This window comes from Danio rerio, chromosome 25, assembly GCF_049306965.1.
Source record: "Danio rerio strain Tuebingen ecotype United States chromosome 25, GRCz12tu, whole genome shotgun sequence".
Lineage (NCBI taxonomy): Eukaryota > Metazoa > Chordata > Actinopteri > Cypriniformes > Danionidae > Danio > Danio rerio.
The window spans coordinates 3,790,064-3,804,292 of NC_133200.1; the positions used below are offsets into that span (position 1 = coordinate 3,790,064).

Sequence of the window (14,229 nt, forward strand, 5' to 3'; positions counted from 1 at the left end):
TGCGTTCACATAGTAGCATGCGTTTGTTGTTATATCAACAAAAATGGGTGTAATAACGTTAACAAATGTGAGGGTTTTATATAATGAAGATTCAATCGCGCCAGCTCCGGGCATCAGCGCATAACCTAGTCGCGGCGTCGCGGGCTGATTCCGACTCGCATGCGGCAGCGCCTGCTCGCTCGGCCGCCGCATCTGGCTCAATTGACTCAGGCTGGAATCGGGCAGTGAGTCCAGGCATCCGGAGTAGGTCCAGCAGAGGTAGTCAGTCTGAGGGGTAAGTCTCCGGCAGGCAAGAACTGGCCCCAGTGTATTTTGCTATCTGGGTGGCTAGGCGTGTATTAGCAAACTAATAAAGCCCGAAAAAAGCTCTGACCTTAGCGAATAAACAGTGTTCCACCAGATCATGTATGTCAGAAACTGTAGTTTACTGCTGAACTCATTTTGTCATAGTAAAATATCACAGAAATCGAGTAATAACACTTCAGTCTTCTGCCGAAGCTCAGACGCCGCGCTTTGAGAAACTGTCAATCACAGCTGTCAATCACGATGACACGCCCAGCATTAAATTACTGCTAAAAACAAACTGTTTACAAAAATGAGGATCTGCACCTATTTCAGCACAATAACCAGTGCCTTAATCGACCAGAACCATCTTTCGGGACATTTTATTGCAAGTGTAATTAATTGTTTTTATTTGGGCTCAAGTCTCCTTCATTAACACGGAGGAGGCGGGCTTTATGACTTGTACTGCAGCCAGCCCCCAGGGGGCGATCTAACGGCCGAGACCTTCACTCAAACGCAGGCTTGCGGCACACTTGATCTGTACGTCAGATGTCATGTCACTCCATGTTAAAACTGCTACTGTGAATCCGCGTTCAAGCGCACACAATAAGCTAAAACTCGCCCCAAGCACCGGCAAAAACAAATAACAATGAATGTGTCGAGGAAAGAGTAAGGACATATCTTAATTATTTATTAATAAACTTATTCTGAGTCAGTGTCGCAAAGATCCTGACTGGCAATCTCCTCTTGGACTCGCCTTAAGAAATTCATCTTTACGGATTACATGAAGGAGTTTTTTTGTTTTCGATTTGTTTTATTTCGTTAAGTAATAATTTAAAGCTTTCTATAAATATATTTATTATGTCTGTGAGGCATATACATTTTGCTTCATTTTGTTAAGCGCTCCTGTTCAAAAACCAGACGTCAGAAAGCGCATAATTTGGGTTTTCTTTATTTTATAAAAACGCTGTAACGTTTTTTGATGTATTACTCGTACTTTGTGAGCAAAAATGACGGATAACTTTAAATTGCTCCCACTGAAAAAATGCAAGTGATTGCTCTGGCGCCTCGATGTCCTGCAAGCTTTTTATAAGCAAACTATGCACCTAATAGCACACATTCTTTAACGTTTAAGCTACCATTGTTTTATACTTGAACTGTTTTATATCTTTTATTTTAGGCAAGTCGTGATGATCTGAGAAGGCAAACTGATCAAACAGACAATGATGGTCTTCCGCTGGGCGCTGTTCGTTAAAAAAAAAACTTAATTTTAACGAATAAAAAATGCTCCAAACGTTTTTCTAAATAAGCTGAATAAAAAACGAAACTAAATATAAACACTTTGCCATTAGGCTACATACAAAACTGAACTATTTCATAGAAACACTAAGTTGTTTAAGGAGAAGGGGGAAATATATTTTTGTCCCGTCTATTGCTTCACCGTTATTTCGAGAATAAACCCAGCGTAAATATGCAGATGTCATTCCCAAAACATATCAGCGTATATGTGCCGAAAACGAAAGTTTCATACAAATTCTGAATGGATTATTGCCTGGAAAGTGCAAAGCACGCTCCTCTTATTATCACTAAAAAGCGTCACTAATCTTAGTTCATCTCACAAAGATCCGTTATAATTTATAAAGCTCTCTAAATTACACAATTAATCTTTTATTTACATGGCGTCTACACTCAAAAGATGATTCACGAGCACACAAAATGGCACTTAATAAAAACCAATCCGGCGCTTTCAGCAGTGAGTGAATGACAGATCAATATCCGTGAACCTGATTTTTTTCCCCCCGCAGCTAGGCTTGCCACGATAGACGGTGTTGACGGTGATACCGGTGTTAAGACGCAACACCGGTGACATCACTTTTCTACCGTGACACCGTCCCCACATTTGTTTTTTAAGTATTCGTTTTTTATTTTTTTTATTAAACATTTATTTAAAATAAATGGAAAATATAATTATAAATAATTGACTTAAAACGAGAGCATGCTCTATAATTAAAATCTAAAGCTACAGTGCGTCATATTTCATTTACCACGTGAGGAGAAAGAGGAGTCGAATTTACAGAAAGAGGATGGCGGACGATTTATTGTCAAAACGCAATGCAAAGGCGCATATTTGGCAAAATTTTGGGTTCAAACCAAATGCATAAGAGAACCTGACGACGTTAATGAGGCGATCTGCAAACTTTGCCTGACAAAGGTGGCAGTATCTGGAAACATAACTAATTTATACACGCACCTTCATGTTTAACTATGGGTGGGTCGCGGATAGATCCATACATACGCAACGCATACTCTCATTAAAAAAAAAATTCACGCGACCATCTTCTCACAATGTTTAATAATAAATATCTTTTTTTTAATTAAAACGAGTGATTTAGCAATGCTGCGCCATTGACAATCCAACTGCAGAGAAACATCGTGGCAACGTGAGGACTTTTTCCGAAGTTCAGCTGTTCTTATTTCCACTTGATTATGTGTTTAATGTCAAAAAAATCCATAATGTCTAGGCCAAAAAGATCGAATCCTGTGTATGCGCGCATCTTTTATAACTGAGGCCGCTCTCTTCAAAAACCGAAAGTTGCTTCTTCTGTCTGGCAATATTTCGGCTTTTAATATATGAAAAGTTTATTTAGATGAGCCAATATTAAAAATTGCAATAAAGTAACTGAGACGTGCGGCCACACATCGAATCTGAGGACTGATTTCTCTCTCTCTCTCTCTCTCTCTCTCTCTCTCTCTCTCTCTCTCTCTCTCTCTCTCTCTCTCATTCAGACATCGAGCCACAACACAAGTCAAGTTGCAAAACTTAGGCAGGTGCAGCTGACAGGTAGAATAGCTGAAGCCTTTACGAAATCTGTCAAAATGCACCTCTGAAATTAATAGGCATAAATGTCTTTGAGCCAAAAAAAAGTCTACTGGTAGGATATCTGTAAAAACGCAATTGGAGCCAAAGATATGAGCTGTGTAGCCTATAAATTATAGGCCTATTATTTCGAATAAAATGAAAACAAAAATTAACAATTCATTGCATTTTTCGTTTGATAAAAATATACGTAAACGAAAAAAATCAAAGGGTGGCTAATTTGTATTAATGTGTTTTAATTTTAATGAAAATATGCTCAGCATATTTAATTAACGGCTATACGCCGTCAATAGACAAGCCATTCTAAACATTATTTTACCGTGTACTGGGTTATAATGTATATTTTACAATAAAAACTAAACGTAGCATGTCTCGCTGTCATTTAAAACGTGTAATTCATACCACACCAGAGCTGTGGACCTGTAGTGTTTAAACTTACAGGGCGGTTGGTCAATAGTCTTAATTCGCACTGAACTCCAATCCGAGGGACTCGATAGTTACTCGATAGACAACATTAACTTGAGAGAATTAAAAAATAAAAGTTTTTTTTTAAAGGAACAACGTGCAAATCTGCAACAAATAAAATAAAAATAAAACGTCTTGGCAGTGCTGTGTGTATTCCGCCACTGACAGTGTGAGACGCCCTTATGCTGCGCCTGTAACTGCCGCTTGTAAGAGAGATCAAAGCTGTATCGATAAAACCAAAAAGCAAGATCATTTAGTTATAAATATTCCATAACAATACTTATCGAAATATTTATACATTTACATGTTGTTTATTGAGATTGTGTGATCTGTATAGGTTGTCTGATCTTTCCAGAAGCTGTAACTGACACATGCGGTGTTTAGCTCTGACGAGGCGCTTTTATTTAGCCTGCCCTTTGATTTTTTACATAATGTTTCAATTCTTAATTTTTTTCATATAGTTTAATTATAAAATGAGTGCTCGCTTGTTTAGTTGTGATTATTATGCAAGGATCATATTTCATATTAGGTTTATTCTTCAATAGCCTAAATTCGTTAATAATGTATTTTATAAACGGATTGTTCATAAGGACTAAGCATAGGCGTTTATGGTTGTTATTTGTATGGTTCCAACTTACACAGTTTTTTCAGCCTGTAGCAGTGTTGTGTTTTATTCGTTATGTAAATAAAAGTTATGTTTTGTTTAATAACAGGGATTTTTTTTGTAGTTTCCTTTCCGTCCATTCAAACAATTGACACCGAATTGGCAACTCCCGCAAAACTGAAAGTGAAAGTATTATACGCACGCATTTATAAGCTATTTAAAAGCAGAAAAAAAGAGGAAATGAAAAAATGCCCACTCCCACGGTGATACCGGTATTACCGGTGTTGTTACATGTCGATTAACCGGTGGGGAAATTTCCTCACCGTCACAACCCTACCCGCAGCCACAGTACGCCGGAAATCCGGCGTGGTGCCGGAACGCTATCACCCCTGACTATCAAATCTGAACTCTATTTTGTATTCTCTATTGGATTTGGATCAGGTGATTGGTTGGGCCATTCTACAGCTTGATTTTCTTTCTCTGAAAGCATTTGAGAGTCTCCTTGGCTGTGTTTTGATCATTGTCTTGCTGAAATGGTTTCCATTTCATCCTCCTGCTAATGTAGATGTTGGACTGGAGCAGCTGATATCCATTTACACTGAGGAAGGGCAGAGGTTTGCTGAAGAACTACTGAGAGATTTCAGCTGCTGTCTGGGCTTTTACACCTCCCTTTCTTCATGTGTTCTATACTTTTTCTCCGTGTCATTTCATTTTATTACACATATCGTCATTTGTAAATTAGATATGTTTTCTTTGCATATATGGATCTCTTTGGTTGTTGCAAACATAGGGGGAACATTTCAAATCAACAGTGCCTTTAGAAATATGTTCTCTGAGAAAAATGGCGACGAGTTCAATACTTATTACAATACAGTATATATATATATATATATATATATATATATATATATATATATATATATATATATATCAATATATAAATATATATATTTATATATATATAAAAATATATATATATCAATATATAAACATGTATGTATATATATATATATATATATATATATATATATATATATATATATATATATATATATATATAAAATATATATATAAATATATATATATATATAAATATATATATATATATATATATATAAATATATATATATATATATATATATATATATATATATATATATATATATATATATATATATATATATATATATAGATATATATATAGATATATAATTTGTTAAAGCTAAATTTGCCAGATTATATAAAACATTTAATTCTCCTAAAAATGTTTGCAGTATTTTCTGAATTATGGAGTAATATAAAGACATGTCCCATCTGTAAAAACCTTTGATATGTCAAAAAAGTAAATAAATTTGAGCTAGATTTCATCCAATGCTCAGATATTTGAGCTACAAATGCATGCAAATAAAAAACACAACTAAATTAAATGTTTCAGTCTAAAAGGACGAGTTAAACAGCACACTCTCACACTATTGTCCTTCCACACAATGATCAATTCTGGCTTGTCTTTCTACAAAGCAGCTAGATCAGCATTAATTTTTTACGTTTCCTCAATTTAGAATCCATTACAGATAGCAGAGGGGGTGTGGTCGGAGGGGGGGGCGTGGCCTTACATTAGTGCTCAAATACTGTCGCTGGATCTTCTCTTGAAAGGGGCGGAGCTTGGTCACCTGAAACCTCTCCAGGTTGGATTTCATTTTCAACACCTGTATGAGAGAAAAAGCAGATGAACATGCTGCAGTAAAATAACAAAAACACAACTCAAATAGTTTAATTCAATTTCTTGACCTTCTCCTCCAGAAAGGGAGTGTTGACGGGGAAACAGGACCAGAAGTGTCGGAGCAGCTCTCCGGCGGCCGTGTATAAGTGCTTCAGCTCGCTTTGAACATCAGCGGGCACTAACTCTGCACAAATAAACACAAAGTGAGTGTACATCAACTTAATGGACAGTCAAATAAGGCTTGAATGCCTGGTTTAAAGCACACAGCCGAGTACATTAACTGATATAAATATAAAGGCTGCACAATATATCGAAAAAAATATCGTTATCGTGATAATAGTTTGTGCAAAATCCATATCCCAGAGAAGGGAAGTTAATCTGATGTGCCGAGCAATTATGTGCTGCATTCATAGATGATCTAAATCTGACCAATCAGATGAGCCGTTTACTATCTTTAGCCCCGCCTCTCCAGTAGATGCTGTTAGTGAGCCTAAAGCTAAAATTAAACACTAATGCTGAGAGACAAGAGAGGAAAATCACTCAAGTTTAAGACTTTTAAGACCTTTTTAATGCCATTACAAAGGAAATGTCATGTTTTTAGTGGCCAGTGGAAAAGATTTCTCCTTGATCCACTAAAATTCTAATTAAGTTCTCTCTTAACCCCAATTCTTTAAATAATGTGTCAAAACAAGCAAAATGCATTTAGTTAAATACATATTGTATTATTTTAACATTTAACATTAGCAGGAAAACCTCTTGAGATTTGCCATTTCTTTTTTAAGAGTGTTGTGGAAATGTAACTTTTGTTAAATTTAATAACATTTCAGAAAAATTAAGAGTTAATTTTAAATTATTTAAGACCCACAAGAACATATTTCAGGGAATTAAAGACGTATGAAGGCCATTACATTCAAAAAGTTCAGACTTGTACAGGATAAACGTTTTTTTTTCTAATAATCAGTGGAAAATATTTGAACTTGCTCCAATAAAATTCTAATTAAGTTCCTTCTTTGCCCAATTTTTTAAAATATTGTGTCAAAACAAGGAAAAATGTAGGTATATACATATTTTTTTGTTTTATTTAAACGTTTATTTTAGCAAGAAAACTTCTTGAGATTTGTCATTTCTTTTTCAAGTGTACTGGAAATAAAAAAAATATAGTTATTAAATAATTAATAAACGTAACTTTAAAACATTGAAAACGTAAAATTAAGGGCTGTTCAAAATTATTTAAGACCCAAAACACCATATTTCAGAGAGTTTAAGACCTTTAAAGGCCATTATGAAGGAAATTTCAGGATTATACAGGGCAAAACATTTTTTTTCTAATAACCAGTGGAAAATATTTGAACTTGCTCCATTAAAATTCTAATTAAGCTCTTTCTTAGCCCCAATTCTTTAAATAATGTGTAAAAACAAGGGAAAATCAAGTTATACATATTTTTTATTTTATTTAAATACATATTTTTATTTTATTTTATTTAAATACATATTTTTTATTTTATTTAAATACATATTTTTTATTTTATTTAAATACATATTTTTTATTTTATTTAAATACATATTTTAGCATGAAAACCTCTTGACATTCACATTTCTTTTTCAAGAGTGTTCTGGAAATTAGGAAAAATATAATAAATAATTAATAGATTTAACTTTTGTTGAATTTAGAAAAAAATAAAGAAAAATTAAGTTCCCACAACAACATTTTTCAGTGAATTTAAGACCATCATGAAGGAAATTTCAGACTTATACAAGGCAAAAAAAGTTTTTTTTTTCTAATCGCCATTTTTTCTAACTTGCTCCATTAAAATTCTACTTTAGCTCTTAAGCTCATATTTTGAATAATGCAAACTCTCAAAACAAGCAAACTCTACTTATATACATATTAGGGTTGTCATGAAACTGGAATTCGGGAACCAATCGATGCTGAAATTTTAAAAACACGCATTTTAAAAACGTAATTTAAAAACACTGGAGCATTTTAAAGCAGCTGATCGATGTGACTTTAAAATGCTCCCTGTATCTGTGGTTACACTCAGTAAACAGCGGTGAGTTCGGTATACTGAGGACCTTCACGGCCAATCACAGTCTTTTCTGTTGAGCATGTGAACACTTCAGCGCTGTTTAAGAATGCGCTCAACAGCGATCAGATGTTAGCGGGAATTGGATGTTTTTTTTTTAATTTCAGTATCGATTGGTCCTGAATTCCAGTATTGTGACAACACTAATATATATCCTTTTCTTTAGCATAATTTTCCTTTAAAAAAGGCAAGTTTTAAAAACTATTATGAACTAAAATTATGCACCACAGTCTGTCCAGGTCAGTGGACAGCTTTAAATAGATGAAGAACCTTTAAACAAATATTATTTAACTTTATATAACACTTGTTGGTTGTACCAATTGGGTAGCTTTACATGGACAAAGAACAAGACCCGTTTAAAATGATTTAAGACCTTTAAAGACCCCATGGACACCCCTAAAATGACAACAGCCAATAAGAATTAGAATATCCACCAAGGTTTTCAGTCATTTGTGGTGTTTTTAATGGCTAAATCAGAGCTGCCCAAACTCGGTCCTGGAGGGCTGGTGTCCTGCAGATTTTAGGTCCAACTTGCCTCAACACACCTGCATGAATGCTTCTAGAAAGCCTAGTTATGCTGTGTACACACCAGACGCGGAAGGCGCGGATAAATCGCACTATTCGCACGTAAATAGCCGCGTGAACATTTGAGTTTACTCGCTTCATACGCGCGTCAAACACCGCTTCATTCGCGTGTCAAATTCACTTCAGATTCGCGTGATGGGCAGGGCTTCTGTCTGCCTGAAGACTCTAGCTTCATAGCTAAATGGCTAACATGGATTTTATGAAGAGAATAACAGTGTTTATGTGCTTTATGAAGACTGAAAAACAGCGTCGATACGTTTAGGGTCGTGTCTGAGTCCACTACATCCTTTCAGAGGTGCCTCCAGCTCTGTGAGCTCATAAACTCCTCCAGAAACTGAACCTGGATGACGGAGGCTTTCAACGGTGCTTCTAACTGAGCAAAGCCGAGTTTGATGAACTGTTGTCGGTGAAGGCTGGAGGATTTCCCTCGGAACACCGACAACAGGTTCTACGTCACAATCATGCCCCCACAAGAGCAAGCTTCTGATTGGTTATGCGGCGCGAATGTACGCTGAAGTTCAAATTTTCGAAATCGAGAGATTCGCGTGAAACGCTTGTTAAGCCCGTCAAACACGCAAAACTCTCAATTCGCCCTGCGCCATTCGCGCAATTTGCGTCATTCGCGCTGCAGGATGTCTATTCGCGCGATTGCATTGACTTAACATGTAAATCACTTGCGCTTGACGCGTGTGCCGCGTCTGGTGTGAACGCAGCTTAAGAGCTTGATTAGCTAGCCCAGGTGTGTCTGATTAGGGTTGGAACTAAGCTTTTTAGGACACCGGCCCTCCAGGACTGAGTTTGGGCAGCCCTAGCCTAAATGGTTGACCCTGACAGTGTTTTTTTTATATAATTAGCTCTGAAAAATATTTATAACCTTTTTATTTTAGTATGATCATTACATACATAAATGATTTTTTTTTAATTGATGAGAAAATAGAGTTAGTTATATTGCAGAAAAAATCATTATTACAACAAAATGGCATATTTTTCCAGTATCATGCAGCCCTAATATAAAGTGAATGGTCAGAGACTCACGGTGGATGGTCTGCTGGCCTGCGCTCTGCATTAAAACTCCTCCAGGTGAAAGAGCGCTGATGGCTGAGCTCGCCGCACTGCTGGACATCACCTGAAACATCGAGAAAACACCACCACGATTCACCCTTTGCTGGCAGATTGATTGACAGGTGATCTAGCCAATCATAACACTGATATTCTGTGGCCCTCCGACAAACAAAACAGTCTGCCAAACCAGGTGTAGCTGAGTAATATTTGCGATTAACATCAAATGATTGGTTCAGCGATTCATTTGTTCCAAACCCCTCCGTTGCATGGCTCTAATCTGCGCTTATTGGTCCGATGACCCAGTCTGTTGTGATTGAACGACTGCGTTTAGCAAGAGATGGAGAGAAACGCCCTCCACGCATATGAAGGTTTTTTTTATTTTTTTATTTGCCTTTCAAAAACAACAATTTAGGCCAAACTCAGTCCAAACATAATCTTACACAAACTGACTGAGACATGTCAGATATACAATGAATCAAGTACAAAACCAAACAAAAATAAATAAAAAACAATGTTCGAAATATCTTAATAAAACGAAACAAAAACAAATAAATAACACCATACCCCTCCACGGATATGAAGTAGCAAGAGTACAGAGTATATGTGTGAGACCAATGCAGGAATGCATTAAAGGTGCAGTATGTAAGTAACCACCCAGTGGTTGAACTAGGTATTGCATGCCTGGATCAAAACACACGCAAGCGCAGGTTGCCAGATTGAAGACCAACAGCGTGAGTCTCGTGTGTCCAATGCAGCATCTTCTATACACAATATCATCGTGTCTTGACTTAAAAAATAAATTCGATTTTTTTCCTATTTCTTGCTGAATTTCAAAAAGTTTATTTTCTGGGCACTGACTCCATTCTGTTTGCCATTGGTTTAGAATATAGCCTTTTATTAATGGCTTTAGATCAGAAGGTGGGATTTTACACTCCTTTAGCTTTCCTGCTAGGGCTGTTTTGGCGGCTTTGTCGGCTTGTTCATTTCCAAATAGTCCAGCATGTCCTGGGATCCAGCAGAAGACTATATTATAAAACTTTCTCTGCAGTTCATTCACTTTAATAAAAATGTCAATAATAATGGGATGCTCCAGAAAGAATTCAATGTCTGTAGACAAGATTTTGAGTCCGAAAAAATAATAAAATTGTGTTCTTCAGCATTTTCAATATGTTCCAGAGCTAAAAAGAGAGCATCTGGAGGAAGAAGAAACCGGTCCATATGAACTGCGTACTGCTAAAGCCCCTGTCAAAGTCCCATACATTAATAGTCTTTGCTGATCCTTCCTTTAATAACAAACAGCCAGCGAATCCCGCGTTACAGCGTTCACGTTTTATCAGATCCGGCAACTCATATTTGGCGATGTCTCATATCAACATCGATACGGCCAGACAAAAGATTCAGACACGAGACGAATCATTTATTTAAGTCCGAGTCGACTCTTTCTTTTAAGAATCAATAGTTTTTAACACGGTGCACTTTCAGATTTAGACCTCAGCTGGATGTTTCCATTCACTTAGAGCGGTGTACACTGCATCGTAATCGCGTCTGTCTGATAAAACTGACTATAATCCAGGGTTTACCCACAGTTACCTGCGTGAGCCGGGGTTTGTAGCTCCTCATCTCGTGCTGGATAATGCTGATGGAGTTGATGATGTCCTGACTGGTGCTGTAATGCTGCGACTGAAGAGGGACCGGCCCGTGGGCATATCTGACAGACAAACACACACACACACACTTCATATGAAGAGTCCAAACACCAGCACAATGAAGCCTGGAGCATGCGTTTACCTGTCTGATTTCTTCAGGTTCAGAGCGATGGTCTTTCGGCCCGAGTCGTTTTGCAGGTCATCATACTCTATGGCTTCCTGTAATTTTACCTGACGAGCCACAAACACAACATTAGAAAAAAAACGACAACAGGATTTTCTAAGACACTGAATATTCAATCATTCATTCATTTTCTTTTCAGCTTAGTCCCTTTATAAATAAGGGGTCGTCACAGCGAAATTAGCTGCCAAATTATCCAGCATATGTTTTACACACTGATGACCTTCCAGCTGCAACCCATCCCTGGGAAACACCCATATACTCCCATCCACACATACGCTACGGATACGCTTTTAGCTTACCCAAGTCGCCTATACTACATGTCTTTGGACTTGGGGGGGGGGGACGCAGGGAGAACATGCAAACTCCACACAGAAATGCCAAATGACCCAGCTGAGGCTCGAACCAGCGACCTTCTTGCTGTGAGGCGATCTTACTACTCACTGTGCCGTTGTGACGCCCCAAAACACTGAATATATTTAATAAAATTTCAAATAATGATTAAGAAAATATTTTAGATTATTGCTAATATTAATTAAGGCGGCACAGTGGCTCAGTTAGCACTGTTGCCTCACAGCAAGGTCTCTGGTTCAAGTCCCGGCTGGCCAGTTGGCATTTCTTTGTGGAGTTTGCATGTTCTTTCCGTGTTGTTGACTTGGATAAATTTGTTGTAGTATATGAGTGCGAGTGTGAATGTGAGAGTGTATGGGTGTTTCCCAGTACTGGGTTGCAGCTGGGGGGGTGATTGTTAATAGATCCGTATGCATGCAGTTGTTAGTATTTCTACTTATAATTACTTTAATCTGATTGTTATTATTTACATTTTATTAAAATATTAAAAGATTTTGTCTTGTAGGTGTGTAAATGTGCGTGTGATTGCTTGTTTTTGTGATTAAAACCCAAATAAAAGCAAAGATTTCAACAAATCTTCATTGGAATTAAATACATTATACTTTGATCTCCATTATTAAGATGTCTTTCAAGATATAGATGACAACAAACTATTTTTCTGTTTGATCTTTTTTACAATAATTTTATTAGACACTCTTTTCATTTATGTAATTCAGTGACCGTGATTATGTGTATAGTTTTCCCCTTTTATACTTGTAGGTTTCTGTATGCATATATTTGCATATTTGTGTTTGTGCATATATATATTTCGTATTTTTTTTATTTGTTTTATATTGTTATCAACCATGCTATACACATTGAACTAAGTCAATGTTGAGGAACACAATGTTGATAACCATGTTTACTAAAAACACAATATAGGTAAAGTAAAAAAAACAAATAAATTTATTAATTTTCTTGTCGGCTTAGTCCCTTTATTAATCCGGGGTCGCCACAGCGGAATGAACCGCCAACTTATCCAACAAGTTTTTACGCAGCGGATGCCCTTCCAGCCGCAACCCATCTCTGGGAAACTAAACAAATAAATAATGAACTTTATTTTATTTTGTGATGAAAATTATAATGCTATTATACTATACTGTTAATACTATAATACTAGTAATATATAACTATAATATATAACTAAATAATGTAAGGTTTATAATACATAAATAAACTTTCATATTTTTAAGTTTTAGTTACCGAAAAAAACATAAATAACTACTATTATTTTAATTATTGATTGATTTATTTTTATTGATTGATTAATTTTTTTTTACGAAATGCATATTTCGATGACTTATTTTTGTATTTAGACACATTTCGATTATAATTATATTCATAAAGAGGAGTTATTTGTAATGTTTTAATGTTTATATGAATCCTCTTTGCACCATTCCCAACAACATGCATCAATCGTGTGAAAATCACTGATATCCAAAAATCTGGAGTCGCGTTTCACCTTTTTAAGTGGCGGCTGAAAGAAATCTGAATCTCTGGAGTTTCCATCCGTGCTGCTCGTCTCGCTGGCTTGATCACTGGGAGCTTCCCTATAAAACACACACGTACACAGAGAAAAACATCTGTTGTTTTGTCCTACATTGTCAGATTCTCCTACCTCTAATTTGAAAAAGTAGGTAGCACATTTAAACAGCACCAATCAGCAGCAGCGGTGGAAAGAGTACTGAAATAATCGGACTCGAGTAAAAGTAGCATTACTTGCCTAAAAGTGGAGTGCAAGCAGAGTAAAAGTATCTATTGTAAATATTACTCAAAGTATGAGTAAAAAGTTGACTCAAGAGTAGTGAGTATTGAAAAGCTGATGCATTTACATGTAATATGTGTGTGTGTGTGTGTACACGTAACATTCTGTAGTGCATTTAATTATTGTCCAGCAGACACACAACGTCATATTCATTCATTCTGTTGTCGGCTTAGTTTCTTTATTATTCCAGGGTCGCCACAGTGGAACGAACCACCAACTTATCCAGCAAGTTTTTACGCAGCGGATGCCCTTCCTGCCGCAACCCATCTCTGGGAAACATTCACACACACATTCACACACACACTCATACACTACGGACAATTTAGCCAACTGAGCCGAGGTTCGAACCAGCGACTCAGCGACCTTCTTGCAGTGAGGCGACAGCACTACCTACTGCACCACTGCCACAACGTCATAAGACATTAATATTAGGTTAGATTTATGTTGTGATGTCAGGTGACCAAAATGTAAGTCTGGCCAGCGTCTAAAGACAGCGTTATTTTGATGACCAATAACAACATCAAATGACGTTGATATTTGGTCGATTTTAGGTTCTTAGAAAGTGAC

The 14,229-nt window shown here is 36.5% G+C and overlaps 1 protein-coding gene across 1 annotated transcript in view; it reads right to left on the reverse strand.

Annotated features, from left to right (window-relative positions):
• gtf2h1 (general transcription factor IIH, polypeptide 1) overlaps positions 1-14,229 on the reverse strand; it is a 28,289-nt gene that overhangs the window by 4,727 nt on the left and 9,333 nt on the right. The window contains 6 exon segments of the mRNA NM_001004596.1: positions 5,843-5,935; positions 6,018-6,133; positions 9,654-9,744; positions 11,271-11,388; positions 11,469-11,557; positions 13,360-13,447. Of these exon segments, the coding sequence (NP_001004596.1) occupies positions 5,843-5,935; positions 6,018-6,133; positions 9,654-9,744; positions 11,271-11,388; positions 11,469-11,557; positions 13,360-13,447 (595 nt within the window).